At 43.1% G+C, this 21,629-nt stretch overlaps 1 protein-coding gene across 1 annotated transcript in view; it reads left to right on the forward strand.

The window, feature by feature from the left end:
* LOC135103119 (metalloreductase STEAP4-like) overlaps positions 1 to 21,629 on the forward strand; it is a 39,100-nt gene that overhangs the window by 10,814 nt on the left and 6,657 nt on the right. The window contains exons 2-3 of the mRNA XM_064009160.1: positions 7,694 to 7,814; positions 8,493 to 8,605. Coding sequence (XP_063865230.1) covers positions 7,701 to 7,814; positions 8,493 to 8,605 — 227 coding nt within the window. The 5' untranslated portion in view covers positions 7,694 to 7,700. The remainder of the gene's footprint in view (positions 1 to 7,693; positions 7,815 to 8,492; positions 8,606 to 21,629) is intronic.

Raw genomic sequence — 21,629 nt, forward strand, 5'->3', positions numbered from 1 at the left:
AAGGGCGTTGTCAGGGGCAGGGGTAGGAGGGATGGGAAAGGCCGTGCGTCGTAGTAAGGGGGAGATAAAGAAAGTCTTTATCTTCCTTGACGGTGGGCTGTGGACTGCTGGTGGTGGTGGTGGTGGTGTTGCGTGAAGCCAGAGGCAGCATCCCTACCTCCCTGCATGATGCCTCCTGCCTCCTCCCGTCCCCCCCCCACAACTCGCTTACAAAAACAATAGTGATCTCCATCTCTAGGACTCATCATTGCTTGGTATTTTTATCTCATTTTTGTTTATTAATTTATTCATTTATTCTGTTTGTTTATTTTCTTTCTTGATTTCTTTTTTTTTTACTTGATCAGATGAATGTTATAATGTGTTTTTTTATTTCTATTTCATCATATTTATTTATATTTATTATTTTATTTTCATGCATGATGATATGAATGTAATAACGACTGTGTTTTGAAAAATTTGTCTTGTTTTGTTATTAACGTGATCTGGCTTTGTCACTGTGTATATATCATTTAACGAGAGTGTGTTCTTATATATCAACTCTACCCAAGATCACTTTGCGACCTTTCGGGGAACATAATAGTTAGCTCCTTTTTGCTGTATATGAAAAAATAAAGAATTGAGCGCCACACGAAGCGACGCAGTAAACTAGGCAGGAGTCACGTGTGCCAGCAGAGGTCACTTTCTCTGCTCTGCACTGAGCGAGCGGCGTGTGTGATGACAAACGTGAAGCAGAGATTGATGAGCTAAACTATTTCGAGGGCACTGATGTTACCCGTATACATGCATACACTCATACACACAAAGGGTGTTACTGAGCCAATGTTTACTGGACACAGGCACACACACTATTTGACACAACGTTACCTCACCTCACCCTCACGGATATAACTCTTCTCCCTTCTTTCCTTCTTTCCTTCCCTCCTCTCTTTTTCTTCATCCTGCCCTTCATTCACCCCCTTCCTCACCTTTTTCCTTCATTTCGTCACTTATTCTCTTCTTCCCCCTCCATTTTCCTTCATCCCATCCTTCATTCTCTCCTTTTTCTTTATTTTTCCTTCTCTCTTTTCCTTATTCTCTCCCTTCCTTCTCTTCTCTCCTCTCTTTCCTTCTTTCTTTGCTCACTTTGCCTTCATTCCATCCTTCATTCTCTCTTTTCCTCTCTTTTTTCCCCATTCTCTACCTTATTTTCCCTTTCTCCTCTCGACTTTCCGTCTTTCTTAACCTTTCCTTCCCTTCCTCTCGCTTTTTCCGTCCTTCTTAGCCTTCATTCGCTCCTTTCCTCCCTTTTTCTCCCTCTTCCTCTCGCTTTTCTTTCATCCCACCTCATCCTCCTCTCCCTCTGGCTTTTCCGTCCTTGCTAACCTTTCCTTCCCCTCCTCGCTTGCACTTCTCGGCGACGACAAACACGACAGTATATAATTCCCCTGGAAGTGTCACCTGCCACCCGCCACCCGGTCTGAGATGAGATCACTGGCGGCTAGAATAAACACGTGTGGCGGGGACCCTGTTTGGATTTCACAGCTGGGGCGAAGAGAGAGAGGGACAGAGAGAGAGAGAGAGAGAGAGAGAGAGAGGGGGGGGGATTGACGGTAAGGGGAAAGAAGGAATGGTTACCTACAAACAGAGGGAAATGTGAGGGAATAAATGTACGAATAAAATAAATGAAATATCAGAGAGGATCAAAGAGAGAGAGAGAGAAAGAAAGATTAATTAGAGACGTAATGTTCAAGAAGAGATAAAAGGAGAGAAAAATAAGAGACTAAAAGCTGGAGGTAACATTAAGACAGAAGATGAAAAGCCAAGTGATGAAAGGGGAAGGCAAGTGATGAAGGATAAAGAAGAGTGAAATCACTGAGGAGAGAGAGAGAGAGAGAGAGAGAGAGAGAGAGAGAGAGAGAGAGAGAGAGAGAGAGAGAGAGAGAGAGAGAGAGAGAAAAGGAAGGAAGAAGAGGTCACATGAGACGCGAACGGTGAAAGGCAAAATGGAAAAGTGAAAGCATCTCTCTCATTTTAAGTTTAAACACAATAAAATCAAGGGAATCGTGTGGTCAGCTTGTTCTCACGCGGCGGAGGCTTCCCGTCACTTAGCTTGCCTGTCCATCTGGCGTGACGTGTATACGGCAACTAGTATTTGTGCTGCGGTGTTATGCGTGGCTGACTCCTCTCCTCCCACGTTACAGTTCACAAAAAGTCACAAGTTACTGCTGCGTGCCGTTACCGTGGTGGACATCATTTGCTTGCTCGGCTGTGTTTACCATGCATATCCTTCACATTAATACTGCTATTCTCTGGTAGACCTTTTTTTTTTTTCCTTTTTCACTTACGACTGTTTCGAGATTTTTTTTTTTCGTACTCTATTAACTTAAATATCTCTGTATCCAGGAAAAGATTAAAACTCTTATTCAATCTCTTTTTTTCCGCGTCCATGGAAATACGCTTTAACGGGTCTTGAGTGTTTACAAAAGACGACCTTCTCCTTCCCCTTTCCGATCCCTTCCAAGTAAGATGGGACTATAAATGGTGGAGTGAGAGAACTAAAAACTCTCTCCTATGCACTTTTATCTCCACAATGAGGCAGAATGCATGGGTTGTCTGGGAAATGTATACTTGACGGGGGATCTGAGATGGATCAAATAGAAATATAAAGAACCATAAAGAACAAAGACATGAATGGGATTATTAAGAGGACATTAGACACGGAGGATGGTGATGACATGACAGTGACAACGATAGAGTCTCCTCAAACATTTCACTAATTAAATTCATTCACTTTCCCTGCGAGGATCTTCACTCTAGTAACTTTTAGGCGGCGCATCTCTTAACTCTCACTCATTACTCATGCCTCACTGCTCCCCTATCTCTCTCTCTCTCTCTCTCTCTCTCTCTCTCTCTCTCTCTCTCTGGTTTGTATATGATCATGACCGTCTCCCGGTTCCCGACAGCTGGCCACAAATTGCCAGCGCATACACGTAAATGCATGTTTTGGTAATCGTATACTCAGGCAGCCGGTCTTGACGTGGACCCGTAGTGCTTCCAACTTTCTCATGACAAGTAGCGCTTCCTGCTCCAGAGATGTCATGTGTTACTCAATATTCTCCGCGTGGTGATTTTGTATAATCTTATTTGTATATGATAGGAAGTCTTTTTTTTCTGAATGTGTGATTGAGAAGTAAAATAAACCTAAATTTCCACACAGTGATCTTGCATGATTCAATTTGTTTGTGTAACAGAGCATTTCCGATTGTGATTTATTTCATTTCAATTTCTTTTTCCTTCTGCTTATTTCTTCGTGTTCTCCTTCCTTTTCATTCTTCTTCTTCTCCTTCTTCTTCTCTTCATCTTCTCTTCCTGGTCTTGGAGACTTTAGAATTGAAAACTACCCCAAACACGAATATCTACGCCATAATACTGTACAAGTTTGTCTACGTATGTGTGTAATAAAAACGCTTGTCACTGTAATCTTATTTTACGTATATGGCGTAAGTTTCTCGCCTTCTGGGCCTTCGTGACTGCAGACTAAGGAAAAACGCTTATTCATGATTCGAAAATAATTGAACATCTACATTTTTCATCGAAGGAACATCACGCAGAGATTTTCTGATTATAGACACACAAGGAATCATCGTAGAGACTCAACGTGTGTGTATGTAGTGGGGAAAGGGTGCCGGTGTATGAGGTAACCGCGATTATTATTATTAACGTTACACGTATCAGGCTGTGTTGCAAAGTTAAGCCAAGATGGTCAAGGAATATCAGCAAACAGGAACACCTCCACTACCACACAGGGAAGTGGTCTCCTCCTCAGCATCCAAAAGCTAGTACCGGTCCTCGTCTTTTACTGCAACGTGTGGTCATGGTGACTTACTCCTCTATCTGTCTGTCCGTTTGTCTGTCTGCTTGTCTGGTGTTTGTATATTCTTTTTTGTCTTTATCCTTAGTTGGCTGTTGACTTTTGTCTGTTGTCTCTCTCTTCGTTGTGATTGTGTGTGTGTGTGTGTGTGTGTGTGTGTGTGTGTGTGTGTGTGTGTGTGTGTGTGTGTTTCTGTGTGTACAAGGACAAAAGAAATCAGGCAGAGTAACAGGATGAGCAAGTTCCCAAGTTCTCTTTCATGCATCAAGTCTCCCAAGCATTCACTTGAGACTCACTAGTGGTGGTAGTGACACGGGACACGGAACTGCCCCCTGTTACCTGCCCCGTGACTCCTCAGCTGCGAATTATAAACAGGAAGAAAAGAACACAAGGAAAGCTACAAGGATCCAGTGGGCCTACATGTATCAGCCCCTGTTGTAGATGAGTTTGTAGTAGTAGTAGTAGTAGTACTAGTAGTAGTAGTAGTAGTAGTAGTAGTAGTAGTAGTAGTAGTAGTAGTAGTAGTTGTAGTAGTAGTAGCCAGTTAGCAATTAGTCTTATTTTTGACCACGTACGTACAATACCGAGCTAAGGAACGTGTGTGTGTGTGTGTGTGTGTGTGTGTGTGTGTGTGTGTGTGTGTGTGTGTGTGTGTGTGTGTGTGTGTGTGTAAGCAAGGGAAAGGAATGTTAAAGAATGAAGAACTGATCGAATGTGCGAAGTAAGGAAGACCACAAGGAGGGTTTACAAGGACACTGAAAGAAGGAGGAGGAGGAGGAGGAGGAGGAGAGGAGGGAGGAGGAGGGGGGAAGGAGGAGGAGAAGGAGGAGAAGGAGGAAAAGGAGGAAGAGGAGGAAGAGGAGGAGGAGGAGGAGAAGAGAAACGGGAAGCGCCAGTGGAGAGGGAGAAAAAACTCAATCAATATAAAAAGAGAAAAAAAAATAGGAAGGTTAAAAGAGAGAGAGAGAGAGAGAGAGAGAGAGAGAGAGAGAGAGAGAGAGAGAGAGAGAGAGAGAGAGAGAGAGAGAGAGAGAACAATAAACAAAAATAATCAAGAATGCAAATAATAAAAGAAAAAAAACACAGATAAATACAGAATCAGGAGAGAAAGCACACACACACACACACACACACACACACACACACACAAACTGGTATTGAAAAGAAGACCCGGAGATACTGCGAGAAAGATTCGGAGAGAAGCTTCGTGTGGGGGGGAAGGGAATAGGGAGAGTGGGGGGTGATGGGGGGATGGGGAGAGGGAAGGATTTCAAGGCCATGAGGTGGAGGGAAGGTATGTTACGAGAGTCCTTCCTTCTCCCCATTCTTTCTTACTCCCCCCCTCCACCATCCTCTTCACTCCCCACAATTATTCCCTCCAGTACTTCGCCTTTATACTCTTACACAACATACAGCGTCCCACTCAGCGTCTAATTCATCTCATCTAACTCGTCTGGCTTAATGTCTAACTCTCTCAACGTCTAACACTTATCTTCTTTCCTTCTTCTTTCCTTTGTTTTATGTTCCCCTTATTCATCTCTTTCTTACTCTCTTTTATCCATCATCTGTATGTTTTTCTTCTTTTTTTTTCTTTTCTCTTCTCTCGTTCTCCGTTCTTTACTCCTCTCTGTTATCCTCGTTCCATACTGTATGTTTTTTTTCTTCTTTTCTTCTTTTTCTTCTTCTTTTTTTCTTTTATTCTGCTTCCCTTGCTCCTTTTTTTTTTCTTATGCATCACCTTTCCGTATCGTATTTCTTTTCTTCTTCCTTCGTCTTTTTCTTCATTCTCCGTTCCTTATTCCCCTCTGTTACTTTTATGCAATATCTTTCAATGCTACACGTTTCCTTCCTTCTTTCCTTTCCTTCCCTCCATTCCTTTTCATTGTCTCTTCCATCATTCTTTCACATTGCATGCTTATTTTTCTTCTCTCTTTCAGTCTCCCTCCCTCAGTTCTCTCTCTCTATCTCTCTCTTTCTCTCTCTCATTCTGTTATGCAACGCCTCTCCATACTGCATGATGTTTCTTCCACTCCTTCCACTCACGGCAGGAGGCAACGGTGGGTGGAGGATGAGCAGCCTTTGTCTTCACTATCCTGCCTCCCTAATAATTTCGTAAGGGACAGGAGAGCAGGATAAGAAGCGAGTCCTATCTTATATAAGGGAGGAGGGCGTGAAAGGAAGGGAGGACACGGGAAACAAGGCGTGGCAAAAAAAAAAAAAAGTAGACAAAAAGAGTAACGATAAAAAGTAAGAGGGGAAGGATTAAGGCGGAAACTGGGAAGAATAGGTAAAAAAAAAGGTTATATAAAGAAGCAAGAAAAAAATAAGGACGGGAGCGTGAAAACACAAGATCAGAAACACCAGCTAGGTCTGATGCCGCTTGTCCTTCGTTTTTTGTTCCCATTTGTTCACCTTCTGTTTTTTTGTTTTTTTTTTATTTAGCTGGTGTTTCTGATCTTGTGTTTTCACGCTCCCGTCCTTATTTTTTTCTTGCTTCTTTATATAACCTTTTTTTACCTATTCTTCCCAGTTTCCGCCTTAATCCTTCCTCTCTTACTTTTTATCGCTACTCTTTTTGTCTACTTTTTTTTTTTTTTGCCACGCCTTGTTTCCCGTGTCCTCCCTTCCTTTCACGCCCTCCTCCCTTATACAAGATAGGACTCGCTTCTTATCCTGCTCTCCTTCTTTATCCTCCTCTTATCCCTCTTCATTGCCTAGTATTTTCCACCTTCTCTCCTATATCCTCCCTACTCTGTCTACTTTTTTTTTCCAAGCCTTCTTTCCCGTGTCCTCCCTTCCTTTCATGTCCTCTCCCTTATACAAGATAGGACTCGCTCCTTATCCTACTCTCCTCCTTTATCCTCCTCTTACCTCTCTTCGTTGCCTAGTATTTTCCACCTTCCCTCCTATATCCTCCCTTCCTCACCTCTCCTTACCCCCTTATACAACACAGAACTCGCCTCTTATCCAACTCTTCTCCTTACCTCAGTTGTTCCTTTTCGTTGCTCTCCATGACTAGTCTTCTCTCACCTTCCCTCCTGTCCTTACTGTCTTACACAACTCAGCAGTCACTCCTCATCTTCCTCTACCGTCTTACTCTTCTTGATCGTCCGTTACCTAACATCCCACTTAATACGTAGCCTTCCCGCCTTCCCCATGACCTCCAAATGTCTTCTCTCAGCTCCACCTTCCGTACTCTACCTGTGAGCTGCACACGCCCACTTCCCCTGTCCACCTTCTCGTCCTCAGTTGGTCCACTCATCTCTTATTTCGTCCCCTCGTGGTCTCAATAACAAGCCTTGCATACTTAAACATTCAGTCTTTCTTTCTTCCTCCCATCAGACTTATTTTTTTTCGATTCCAGCAATTTGAGGTCTCTGATTTCGTGAGAGAGTGAGACCGAGGGAGGCAGGGAGGGTGGGAGGGAGGGTGGGTGGGTGAGAGGGAGAGAGAGGGGGAAAGAAGGAAGGAAAGAGGAAAAGAAAGGAAGTTAAAAGGCAGGAAGGAAGGAAGGGAGTAAAGAAGGAAAAAAGAAAGGAGAATAAATAGAAGGAAGAGAGGAAGGAAGGAAGGAAGGAAGGAAGGAAGGAAAGAAAGAAAGAAAGAAAGAATGGTGTCGTTACTGACTTATAATGATGGTGATGATGACAGCGATGATGATAACAATGATGATGATAATGATTGGCTGCTTGACTGAGGTGAGGCGGTGTGAGTGATTGAGCGCCTAACAGTAATCACAGTGACTGGTGGCGGTGACTGGAGCGTGGCGATGACTGGTGGGGATGAGCGGAACAATAAGCTCCGACCATAACACAACTAACAACTTATTTTCCCTTCGTCCAGTTTCAGAATGGATAACTTGTCGTTTGGCACGGATGAGGTGGGCCTGGTGGATATGGGCAGCGCGGGAACTAACGGAGTGGGCGCCCATGGCAAGAGTAAGGCCGCCCACAACCCCGACAAGGCAAGTGACACACACACACACACACAAAGAGAGAGAGAGAGAGAGAGAGAGAGAGAGAGAGAGAGAGAGAGAGAGAGAGAGAGAGAGAGAGAGAGAGAGAGAGAGAGCCTACCGTTACATCTTTGAACAATGAATATTTTCTTGAAATTCTCACATGAAACCTGACAGACAGGCAGACATTTTGTACAACACACACCCATCCACCAACCGACACACCCACACACTTACACACGGAATCTATCCTGACGTGTTTTCCTCCTTGCAACATACTTACCTCCAAGAACTTAACACACAACTACAGCCTTCAGTTACCCTCACCACATCACCTTCCACTGCCAGCTAAGTCTTTTACAGCCAGAAATCCCACTACAGCTCCACCAGAACCCATTCCGAAATGCAAACTTATCTCAAAGAACTATCATGATAAACATTTCCACTTGCGTAACACAACCACAACCTTCCATTACCCTCACCACATCTCTTCCACCAACTCCCAAGTCCTCTACAGCCAGAAATCCCTGAAATCCCACCAGAGCTTCAACAAAACACTCCAAAAAGTCTACACCCTTTCTGCCAGTCACCCAAATAGTGCTTGTTTTCATAGCTTCACCAAAAAGCTCTCCAAAAACTCCATGCGCTTTCCGCCAGTCACCTCTAAGAATTCTCATTTTCTGTTAGGTGGTGGCGGTGCTCGGTTCAGGGGACTACGGGCGCGCCATCTCACGCCGCCTGGTCAGCGCTGGATACAACGTGCTCATAGGCTCCAGGGATCCCAACAGGAGCAAGATCAAGTAAGTCTGCCATCTCTGCCCGTCCCTTCATCATCTCTTTTCGTTTCGTCGTTTCCTTAGAGTCACGGGTTGGCGCCTTGTACGAGTCTATCTCCATCATCGCTGGCTCTGTGCATGTTTATCGTCTTCCTTTTCTCACTCATTGTTTCCAGCGTCCGTCATCTTCATTGCTGTAATATTATGGTTTGAGTTACTTTATTTTTGTGGGGAAGAAAAGTTGTTGGTTCTTTTTTATGTGCATCGGAGTTCGTCTGTAGTAATTTATGGTGTGCTTTCTTTTCCTTATGTGTGGAGTGTTCGTCTTTGCTAGTATCCACGCTTGTCTTTATCATTTTCTCTTGGCTTATTTTCTTTCCTTTTTTTCTTTTTTTTTTTCTCTTTTTACCGTGATGTTGTTGCCTTTTCTTCTCTTTCCTTTTCTAGTAGTCTTTTTAAAACTCAATTTTTTTCCGTCCTTTCTTTTCGCCTCGTAACAACCTGCATGCAAGTTCTTTATTTAGTAACGTAATAAGACATATGTGCCGTGAGAATTTCGGGAGCTGGCAAATAAGAGCGAAGGAATGCAGACACACACACACACACACACACACACACACACAATGCTTGCCGTCCTTGAGCTTCGTGTCAGGCCCCCTCATGTGAAGATCATTATTAACTTCTTTGCTCCCGTGAGGCTCCTGCTCGAGTACGTTGTTCGTTATTCCCTGAGTCACAATTGCCTAGTATTATGACTCGGTAGTGCAAAAAAAGGGTCTCCAAAAGTCAGCTTCCCCCGTAAGGCTCCTCTTTGAGTTCACTGTTCATTATTCCGAGTCACCATCACTAAGCAGTAGTACAAAGAAGGGGTTTCTGAAAGTCAGTATCGTTATCACATAAGGATAAATAGATTCAGGTTCAGCATTTTCAACCGCCTTTATTTATTTATTTTTCATTTTATTCTCGTAAATGATTTTGATAATTTGTCTTCATACTCTATTAATATTTTTGATGGTCCATTTTTTACGGTGGTTCAGGTAATTAGCGAGTGTTCAGCAGGTTCTCACGCCACTGTTATTATCCGCTAAACGTGCTACTCAATATAAACACTCAAAAACTAACCCACCTCCAACCTAAGCGTGTCCTTCAAAACTGCATGTTTTCATCTTCCTCAACATTTTCCTTCAGTCTCTCCTTACCTTACCTCTCGCCTCGATTCCTCTTCACGTCCGCCTTTACCAATTTCCATCTCAAATTTTTAATAATCTTTTTTCTGACTATATTCTTTTAGGGAGTGACACCTTCAGCGGGGTTTTGTTTCATGCATTTTGTTGTCCTGAGCCAGTGCTCCTCTTACATAAAAAGCCACAACCACAGCCTTCAATTATCCCTACCACATCCCCTTCACTACCACCAAAGTCCTCTAGAACCACAAATCCCCCACACTCGCATTAAAATTCCCTCAATTCGTCCTTCCATACCTTAACTTCCCTCATCTTGTACTGTAGACAATAGCCGTGCATTGTACCTTCCATCTCACATCAATGCCATTTTATTTCATTGTTTAATCATTACCATCCACCTCACATCATTACCTTCCTCTGGCCTTCCATATCTTAGCCTTCTTCATCTATTGCTCTCTCTCTCTCCTTTCGAGGCCCGCTCCTCCCCACACACATACACTCTGGAACTCCCTGCCTGCTTCTGTATTTCCACCTTCCTATGACTTGAATTCCTTCAAGAGGGAAGCTTCAAGACACTTATCCTTCAATTTTTTACTATCGTTTAGGACCGTTTTCTGGGACTGGCATCTCAGTGGGCGTTTTTTTTTTTTTTTTTTTTGTTGCCCTTGGCCAGTTTCCCTCCTACACAAACACACACACACACACACACACACACACACACACACACACACCTCCATTCTGAAGGTCAAGTCGTATACTACAAAATGAACACACTTCAGGCGCTGATAAGGATGTATTTATAACAAATCCAAAAAAAAAACATGTCCTCAGTATAAGGAAGACAATGTCGATGCTCGTACCTCTGAATTCGACGAAAATCTAATTTGAACGTAATGTGTCCAAATGCTTTCGTCGAATTTCATAATTCATAAGTGTTCATCTTATCCAAAACTGTAATATAGATGTAACGTTAAAATATCCTTATGCACTGTTTACTATAACCTTGGGCCTTATTGTAGCAAGGAAATGTTTGAAGAATTCCGCAGATCGCTACTACAGATTCAAGTAGCGGAAAAACATTACAGTGTTCTTAAAGCATCCTCAAAATTTTATCAACTTTTTTCTCATGAACCTAAATGAACCCAGTGCAGGGCCATGGCTTCTCCCAGTGGTGGGAATTAACGACGGTGGGAACCACGAGGGAGAAGACTAAACATATGCTTTGTCACACTTATGAGACACGTTTTGATTTTTTTTTTTTTTTTTTTTTCCCCCTTAGTTGACAGCCTGCATTTTCTCCTCAATTCTCAATACTGCGTCACACCCAGTACGCCTGTCCGCCTCTGCTTCAGCCTGCCATCCACTACCCGCCACCCTCCCGGATACGAGTACATGATCTTGTTTAATTTCGAAGCTTCTCGTAACATTACATGAGAAAATACCGTCTTGAAAATAGAAGAAAAGAATGAACCAAAAACTTGAGAAAAATGGAGAACGACAGTACAAAATAATAAAAAAATACGTATATTAAAACGAAAAACATGTGTACGAGCGACACAATAAAGAATAAAATGTGCAGCCTGGACATTCTTATTAACATGCCTGGAAGCGACAACTACGGCAGTCAGCAAAAATAAGTCCAGGGAATAAGTGATGCCAACATGTAGCAATGGTTTAGGCCCTTAATACAGGATGTAACACGAGTTCCTGAGGAAATTGCCAGAGGTAAAAGTACAGGTTATTATAGGACGAAAATGTTGTATGCTAATATACATTTTGAGGCGATGTTTAGCAGTCGTGTGAAATTCAAGAGTGGCCGGACGACAGATACAACGGCCAGGCTGGAAAAGTAACCATGGCGGAGAAACATTATGTCCATGCATTACACATTACTTTAAGGTATGCAATATAATATAAAACTATTCACTGTCACTGTCGCAGAGGTAAACTACGTGTGACTGACTGATTTGCTGCCTGGCTCCTTCCCAGTCCTTGTCTGCGTAGGCAATACATGGAGCCACGCACCCTATTAATTTTATTTGCTGTTTATTGCATCCATACTGTCACTGTGTAATGTTTATCGGTAATCGGTATCGGTCCGTCGTTGTCATTCGTCTCATGTAATACTGATAGAAATCATGACAATTATTCACAGCTTCACCAACAGCTTTCCAGGTCTACACATCCCGCCATGAGTACTAGACCGGCCCGGCCGTTGTATGTCACCAGGCCACACTTGAATTTCACACGACGGCTAAACATCACCTCAAAATGCGTATGTGCATAGAACATTTTCCACTTAGAATATCCTGTAGTTTCACCTCTAGCAATATCCGCAGAAACTTGTGTTACCTGTATACTTGCAAGACATTACCTCCATACGAAGGCTCAGAATCAGATCCCATTTAGAGACACGCTGCGCAGACTATAATTAAAAGAGTCCTTGAAGCGAAATGGAACGAACGCCCTTCCGTGTAGAGATGGGGACTGGCTGGCATTCTCTCACGATCCAGCAACTCATAGCATTACCTAACAACGTCCCACCTGACCTCTGCCCACTAGTGCCTTGCTCTTCCCGACCTCCTTGATTCTAGCTGGATGGGAATAAGTAACTATATTTTTAAACCTTTCACGTATCTTCCACGTATTATCTCTTAATAGGTCTTAGTGGAGGTTAATAGGGGGTTTTGATTTTTTTTTATTCTTTTATTATAGTTTAAAGTATTCTAAATCATCAACGAGAGAAACATGCATGAAAACCCGACTCCTCACCTCCGCAGCCTTTGAGAACAGTCCCGATGAGAGAACAAAGCGTTTTACATAAGAATCAAGCATGCAATCCAGGTGTGAAACTCTTCCTCCTCCACCCTGCTCTCCTCACTTCACCTTCCCATTCACTTGTATAAGAGAGTAGTATCATGTCAGCTGCTTTCTGCTTTAGAACCAGATTCTGAAACACTTCTGCGCCTCACCTCCAATCCATTCAGAAGATTCTACTTCAAGCTACACGAGATTTTAAAGCTCTTTCTTACGGTTCCGGCAACAAATTTACAAGATTTCTACATTATTAACCATAGAAGCACTCTTAACGTTTCTGAATACTGGCCTAAGTCACTTTCCCATCTAGTTTTCTCATATATATATATATATATATATATATATATATATATATATATATATATATATATATATATATATATATATATATATATATATATATATATATATATATATATATATATATATATATTTTTTTTTTTTTTTTTTTTTTTTTTTTCTTTTTTCACGTCCTTGTCCTGCTCTGCGTCCTCGTACTCAGCGCAATGGAAAAGACGTGTACGTGTGCAATAAAAAGTGACGCAGGGATGGATGGAAGAGGCGGAAGGGAGCGGAGGACGGAAGTGTAATACAATGGAAGGAAAGAGAAAACGTATTGCGAAAAAAAAAAATAATAAGATCACGTGTGGGGATGGTGGGTATGATTGTGGAAGCTGCACATGGAACTGATTTCAAGGTCACGAACTCGAACTCTGAGGTGAAATTACGAGCCACGCCTTCTGCGCTCACTCACACTTCCGTCTGCTGCTCTCGAACCAACACTTTCCCGCCAAACTACTGCCTATTGTGTCGCGCGTGATGGAGCCCCGACTGGTACTCGTATATATGAAGCTCTTATTCTGAACCGCTTTGCTCTCTCACCATGACTGTTTTGAAGGACCACAGAGATGATGAGCCGGGTTCTCAACACTGTTTCTCCTATTAATAATGTAGAAATGTTGTTAATGTCACTAAAACTGTAAAAAACATCCTTAAAAAACGTGTTTATCTTCAAGTAAAGCCATTTGAGTGTAGTGGAGATGCGGCAAAGAAGTGTTTCACATGATCCTTTAGTGAGAGACGCACGTGCTAGACTGAAAATAATAAAAATATCACATTCCAATCAATGAAAAGGTATTATTTTCTTACTGATTTGTCTGTACATCTTCGTTTGCTCACTTGCACGTCCATTCACACTTCTGCCTTCAGGAATTTATATGAAGAAAAATATCGACCTTTTTCATTCACCTTTCGTCTCGCTTCGTCTGTGCAATTGGGTTTTTGCGTGTTGCTCTACATCTACACGATCACTGGTCTCCGGCGGCGGTGATGGGGGGTTAGGGAGTGTCTGCTTCCCCTGCCTCCCCTGCCCCACCTCCCTGCGGCCTCTCCCTCACTTCACTCACCCCCGCTGACGCCTCGCTTCCTCCTCCCCTCCGCTATAATTCACAACCACGCCGCGCGAAACTGTGGTGTGTCATTCATTGCGAATTGTAGTATTGTCTACATCAATTTCGGTTATTCTCTCTCTCTCTCTCTCTCTCTCTCTCTCTCTCTCTCTCTCTCTCTCTCTCTCTCTCTCTCTCTCCCCGACGGCTTTAATCAAATTTCGTTCTTTCTTTTAGTTCATTCATATCAGGTTTCTGTCAAGAGTTTTTCCTTTTTTCTACATCAATTCTGCTTCGCTTTCCATTCTTTCGTTCGTTTGTTCGTTCTTTCATTCGTTCCTTCGGTCATCCGTTCAGTTTTTAATTAGCTGTGATTTCTCTACATCGTTCTGCTTCTTTTTCTTTCTTTCCTCCATTCCATTTTTTCGTTCGTTATTCTGTTTCTTTCTTCCTTTCATTCTTTCGTTCCTTCGGTCACTCTTTCGGTCTGTAGTGGTCAGCGTGATGCAGCAGCTCGCCAGGTTTTTTTTTTTTTTTGTCTCAAGCCGCCATAAGGCCAACTAGTGACAGTTCAGTCTAGCCACTTTTTTATTTACTGTCATACCTCTTTACGACATCTGATGTGGTGCCTCTACACTCGAGACAGCTACATGTAAGGGCGATTTTGTGATTACACCAGTGATTACACCAGGGAGGAAACACGGAAGGTCCCTCTATACGCTACTCAGTGAAGGGGCAAGAAGGAAAAGACATAGGAGAATGGTTAAAAGTATAGAAGAGTGGAGGAGAAAAGAGTAAGAATATGGAAAACCTAACAGTTATATTATGTAGGGCTGGTGTTGTGATTATACTAGAGAGGAAACACGTAAGATCCCTCTACTGATTAGTCAGCGAAGGGGTAAGAGGGAAAAAGACAGAACAGTAGTTAATAGTTATAGAAAAGAGGAAGAGGACAGAATAAGAATTGAAAGCGGTTGCGATATCGATGATTAAAAGGGTTGGAGAGAAGGAAACAAAGTCAGGAAAGAGGAAAAATTAATAAAAAAATAAATGAATTCAGATGCGAGAAGTGAAAAGGAAAATGACAAAAAAAATGCGCGAGAAGGGAAAAAATAATAAAAAAAAACGGAAGAGAAAGCAGTAAGAGAACCAAAAAAAGGTTAAGGAAAAGAGAAAAAACAACATAAAGCGAAGAAGAGAAGATGAAAAGAACATATAAGTGGAAGAAAGGAAATCGAAAATAATAAAAAAATCCTTACTAATTATACCCAGGATTGAATTAATGACCGTGAAACAATAACACGAGAGAATGACACGCTACAAATTCCAACCATGGATTTGTTTTCACTCCACATCGACGTCAAACAATTTCTGGATCTCGACTCAAACATATTATTTTTCCACCTCTCTGCGATCAACGTTAATGAGTGGAAGAAGTGGCGCTCCCTTTACTTCACTGACTCTTTTAAAGGCACATGCACTTTCACCTTCACTTTCACGCCAGCAAGATTTTCCAGTTCCCTCGTCCCTCGCTCCTGCACACTCCACAGCCCACAGTCCACAGTCCACAGGCCGCCGACCCCACCCCGCCCCATCCCAGCCCAGTCTAATCCCATCCACCCCAGTCCCATCCAGCCCAGCCACTCCTCACCCCTCACCCATACCTCTGCGTGGCCAAGGCAGTGTAGCAGCCTATTCACCGCACTCCAAAGCACAACCACATCAGCCAGCCAGCCAGCCAGCTCTTGTAGGTCTGTTGCTTTCGTCGACCAAGACCGCTTTGAACTTCACTTGTATTTATAAACCTGAACCGAGTCTATTTACGAGCGTTATTGGCCTGTTATGTACGTACAACTGTTATGTGCAACTGTTAGCACACCGCCTCACCACACCGTCTGCCGCGTGAATATGCCGCGTCACCGACCTGTGGGCCGCGAGGCATAACTGGCGAGGCAAGGGCGAGGTTGAAGCAGCTGGTCATTATCTCTAGAACGGCAGGAAAAGCGTGACGCTAAAGACCAAGAATCGCCTTCCCCCGTAATACTGAACCTTGAAGCCTTGAACCGCAATGTGCAAACTTCAGAAAGAGATAGACATTAATACTAACACCAGCCACTTGTAGCGTGTCTGAGTTGAAGACGTAAGGCCAGTTCAGGCTCCTTAAGGCCAGTGAAACAGTTAGATAAGAAAATAATATGAGGAGATATGAAGTAACACTGAGATCAAACATTTGCAGTACATACATTACTTTGAAGAAATAAGGTTAGGCTAAGCTCCGTAAGGTCACTGGAGTCTAAAAATAAACATGAGCTCACAGAGACAAGAAAGAGGTAGATAATAAAGCAATAATCGTATCAGGTATTTGTAGGACACCACTCTAAGGAAATAAGATGAGTCCAAGTTCCGAGAGGTCAGTGGAATCTAAAAATAAACACACACTAAAAGACAGGAAGAAAGATCACCAGGTACGTAGCTCGTTCACTGAGTAATTGTAAGTTGCGAAGTTTAATTAAAAGGAAATGTTCCCCGCCTACCTTTCCTCTCGCAAGGCGCCGCGGGGGTGGTGCCCGCGGTGACTGTGTGCGGGAGAGGTGAAAGAGACAGGAGGTAGTGATGTTTGTTTGGCGAGGCGGTGTGTGGTCCTTTCTCCAGCTGCCGTTCACCATGCAAACCCCGGCCTGCAGCTCCTCACTCGGGATGCACAGGCTCGCACTACCTATAAAAAAAAACACGTATGAAGTATATAAACAATAAATAAATAATGCAAGCGGAACGGATGTGTATGCGTACGTATTACTTAAAAAGAACAAACCATTATCAATAAGAGAAACCTGCATGAAAGTCATTATGTATAAATGTACAAACAGAACGTGTTTGTAGAGTATATTTATACGTAAGTAATGCAACAATTATTTGCCATGGAATTATCACTTACATGTTACATGAGCTCACTGCTGCGCCTCCGTTAAGTCAAATAATGAGCTATTACTTCCTACTAATTTTGGCCTCATTGATGTACTAAAGTTATCGCTCCCAGCCCTCAATACTCGTATACTGAATGGTGAGTAAAGGAAGCAGCGCGGTGGAGGTGGAGTGACGCTGGTGAGAAGAGAGCATTAACGGCAACAACACAAAAGCCTCACCAGCTACCAGCTACTCTATCAGGCAATGAGTTACAGTATTACTTTCTAGTTTAGCCTCACTCATGTACTAAAGATGCAGTTCCCTCGCCGTCGTAAATTGCTTAATATAGGAATACAAAATCCTCCTTAACTAGCAGCATAAGGACTCGGGAAGCTCGCAGGACACACAAAGCCCTCCGCTGGCCACCAATTCTCGCCCTACAGAGGACTGAACGAAGCCACGGATCCCCGTACCACCGCCAGCAATAATTCGAGCACATTGGTGAGGGAACAGCAAGTCACCGTGTTGTGGTCACAGCCTGATACAATAACGGCGTGCTTTCTCTCTCTCTCTCTCTCTCTCTCTCTCTCTCTCTCTCTCTCTCTCTCTCTCTCTCTCTCTCTCTCTCTCTCTCTCTCTCTCTCTCTCTTCAATTATTGACACTTTTAAAACGGACTTTGAACGAGCAAACTGACTCCTAGGGTTATGAATGTACACCTAAAGAGGAACCCATTCATTCCCATCTGAACCCCTCGCCCCTTGCAGTGCTGTGTCTCTTGGCCCAGCACGTGTTCTGCGTCCCCTGAGGAAAACACGTCCCATTACATACTGTTCCTGCCATTCACCTTCTCAGTTTCGGGTCAGACTTCCATTACAGCCAGTGCTCTCTCTCTCTCTCTCTCTCTCTCTCTCTCTCTCTCTCTCTCTCTCTCTCGCCTTCTCAGCACCAGTCAACCCTCGCATGACAAACGAATCCACAAAGATGAAACAACACTTATCATCCACAGCACGTCCCGTTTTCTCAACCCTGAACTCCTGCTGGGTGACAGAAAACGTGACATCACACCCAAGCTTGTCTCGCCCCACATGCGCCAAGGCTATCAGCGCGAAGAAGGAAAACTTTCAAAGCTCCAATTCCTTCACTTGATCTCTTCTCTCTCTCTTCACTTTCAGTATTCCCTAATGTGCAGTGTGCTTGATGTATCTGAATTTTCTGCATACCAGCTCCGGGAAAGCGCTTACCGACGGCGTCACGGAAAAAAGAAGGCGGAAAAATTGTATCGAGTGTTGTTGCTCCGCCACGCCCCGCTAAGTTACAAGAATTTCCTCAAGCTTTCCTACCTACTCTTTGCCACTTACGAAGAATAATCGCCACAATAGCGCGCCGGAAAGCAGGTCGCCAGAGAGTAGGGGGGGGAGAGGGAGGTGCGGGTCAACAGTTTAGCTCCTGCACTGTTATTTTCGCCGTCAGCTGCTGGTGTTCGAGTGAATGTTTGTCACTCCCAAACACTTAGTACTTCTGAGGCCGCAATTTTTTGGTTTTGTAGAGTCATTAGCTGTAAGATTTACAGCATCGTTCTGTGGTTCACTATTTATTATTTTTGTCTTTACTGATATTGTCTCTGAATCATATGAACACCACCATTGTAGCCGCTCCAGTCTCTTATTCTTCAGGGAAGTGAATGTAGTACGTAGCAAGAGTTACAATGCAGTTCACAGTTCGAACGCCAAACGATGCTGATCTTGTCTCAGCGCTCGCTCACTCGTTGTTATCGGTTTACACGATTTGATTTACGGTAAATTGAATAACCGCAATACAGGATCCCCAAGTGGACTGATTCTGGTGAGGGACTGAATACAAATTACTTTCCTTTAACTTTTTACTAATACGGTCATCTCTTCTGTTAATATGCAGGGCACTGTAAAAAAGATCACTTGCATGGAGACAGAAAAGAAGAAAGGGGGATTATTTTTGTTTCTCCTACATGACAGAACTGTTTAAGATACTGTAGCTCAAGAAATCTGCCTTAAAAAGTTGCTTGTCATGAAAAAAAAAAAAAAATGCTCAGGAGTGGATGGGTGACGGAATGATTGATTGATATGACTGTGGCACCGCATGAATCTCGTTATTTGTCGCCTGTTGAATGCAAATTTCTCACCTATACTAGACATTAACACACACAAACACACACACACACACATTTTCACACACCAGATGAAATGCTTAGTATAATTCAATATAATTCACATAATATAGTTATTTTCTATAGAGCCAATTGCATATGGATTAAATACATGACAGACAGACTTCTGAAGACATTTTTAAGATACACTGTAAGATTATATAAAAAAAAAATGCCGATATATTATTCTTAGCCTCCTTGAAGTTAATAACGGTGGTAAAAAAAAATAGCACAGTAACATGATTTTATGCATAGTTGACTTGTGTGTGTGTGTGTGTGTGTGTGTGTGTTCTAGCAGCAACTGACCACCATTGTGTAACGGAAACCAGGGCGAGGACGAGGACGCCTTAATGTACAAAAGAATCTCCTTGATTAGCGACAAAAAATCGTCTTTCATCTCTCACTGGAGCCTAACGCGTGTGGGTGTGACATGTGGGGTGTGAAGAGTGACGGGCGGAGGCGTGGCTCGTCAGAGTACTACCACACCCGTCCGAGCGTGAGACGTGACGCAGACCACCACGGAGGGATGGACGTTGATTGATAACTAAGTGACGAAGTGGAAAGTGACTTAAATCCGTGACTTACAAGATTCGTTGACTGATTGACTGGTTATCTTTCTAGTGTCGTTAATTAAAATGATTGAACAACAAGGTAATTAAAGAAAATCAGTTGTGATTCGAATTAGGTAATATAGAATTGTACGATTGGATGAAAGGTTCCAGTGAATAGTACGTAGTAGTAGTAGTAGTAGTAGTAGTAGTAACGATAACAACAACAGCAGCAACAACATTAACAACAACAACAACAACAACAACAACAACATCAACAACAACAACAACAACAACAACAACATCAACCAGCTTGCATGAAGGACCCAAACAATAACAAAAACAACAGGAGAAAGAGAAAACGAAAACAAAAACAAAACAAAACAAAAAAATCGGGGCGTGGTGATGATGCAAACACTGAGCTGCTGACCGCGAGTGCGCACACACACACCCACACACACACACACACACACACACACCAGCAACAACAAAAACAACAACAACAACAACAACAACAACAACAACAACAACGAAGGTGACTATACAGGAATCCAGTGACACAGAAAATGAAGGTGACAGTGAAGATGACATGTAGTAGTAGTAGTAGTAGTAGTAGTAGTAGTAGTAGTAGTAGTTGTTGTTGTTGTTGTTGTTGTTGTTGTTGTTGTTGTTGTAGCATTATCATTTGTTTTACTATCTTTATCATGCAGTAATAGTAGCAGTAGTAATCAGTAAGGAGTGACGCCCTTGGTATCATGACTTAATTTTCTTCCTCTATTTATACAGCATGTCATCTTTTCTCATGAGGTTTCCCCGCGTGCAAAAGTGCTGCTGCTAGCGATGGTGGCGGTGTTGGTGGTGGTGGTGATGGTGGTGGTTTTCCCCGTGCGCTTTCTCAATGTTTATTACTGCTATCTTTTCTTTTTTTCCCTAATCTCAAGTGGATGATGATGAGAGGGGGAGCTGGTGTGGTGGGGGCTGCTGGGGGGGGGGATGAGTGGAGATGGTCAGGGGGCTGTGGGCGGGGATCATTAGGGGAGGAAGGGAGGAGACATGGTAGGAGGTGAGCAGGGGTGACTGGGGAGAAGAATTATTGTCAGTTGTAATCAAGAGAGGTGGGATGAGGGTTGGGAGAAAGAAGGAAAGGATGAGAGGGTGAAGGAGAGAATGAAAGTGAAGGAGGAAAGATGGAGAGGGAAAGATGAGTAAGACCACTGAGGGAGTGGGTATTTTAGGGAGCAATAAGAGGAAGGAGAGGGAGAGGCAAGTAAGAAAGGAATGAGAGGAGAGGAAGAGTGCGAGGAAGACAGTAAGAGAGAATGGATAGAGATGCGTGTGAGAGAAGGAAGAGAGGAGAGTGAGAGGAGACAAGAAGTGAGTGGGACCGAGGTGAGTGGGAGGAGAGCGAGAGGAGTGTAAACATTGATCAACAAGTGACCTAGTACAGCCACTGCAGCGAGGGCAAGGATACCAAGACTCCGCCGCTGACCACTGCTGCCACTGATACCACCATCATCACCACCACCACCACCAACAACAACAACAATAACCAATCAAACAAACAAACAACAAAAGCAGAAATTATATAGCATCTATCATCATAATTACCAAACACTAAAGTATCCAAACATAGATTATCAATATCACACTTAAATTTAACGCTTTTTTTTCTTTTCTCCCTCGCGACATAGATTCACTACCACCACCACCACTACCACCAATCATTATTACCTCTCACCGCAGCCTAACTAACTAACTATCTGCTACTAATGCCTCCCCAACACCAGCAAGCATCACTAGAACTAACACGGTTAAGCAGAGACTGATGTTCTTCCTTTACTACCAATCTTGGACGAGAAAGGAAAACAAGGTTAGCAGGGGGGAAAGGAAAAGACCAACTCCACAAGAACTTCCACAGTTAAGCAAACACTAATGTTCTTTTACTATCAGTCATAGTCGAGTAAGGGAAATAAGGTTAGCGAAAGGGAGGAAAGGAAGGAGGAGAGGAGAGGAGGTCGCTGGAG

Source organism: Scylla paramamosain, chromosome 8, assembly GCF_035594125.1.
Source record: "Scylla paramamosain isolate STU-SP2022 chromosome 8, ASM3559412v1, whole genome shotgun sequence".
NCBI lineage: Eukaryota > Metazoa > Arthropoda > Malacostraca > Decapoda > Portunidae > Scylla > Scylla paramamosain.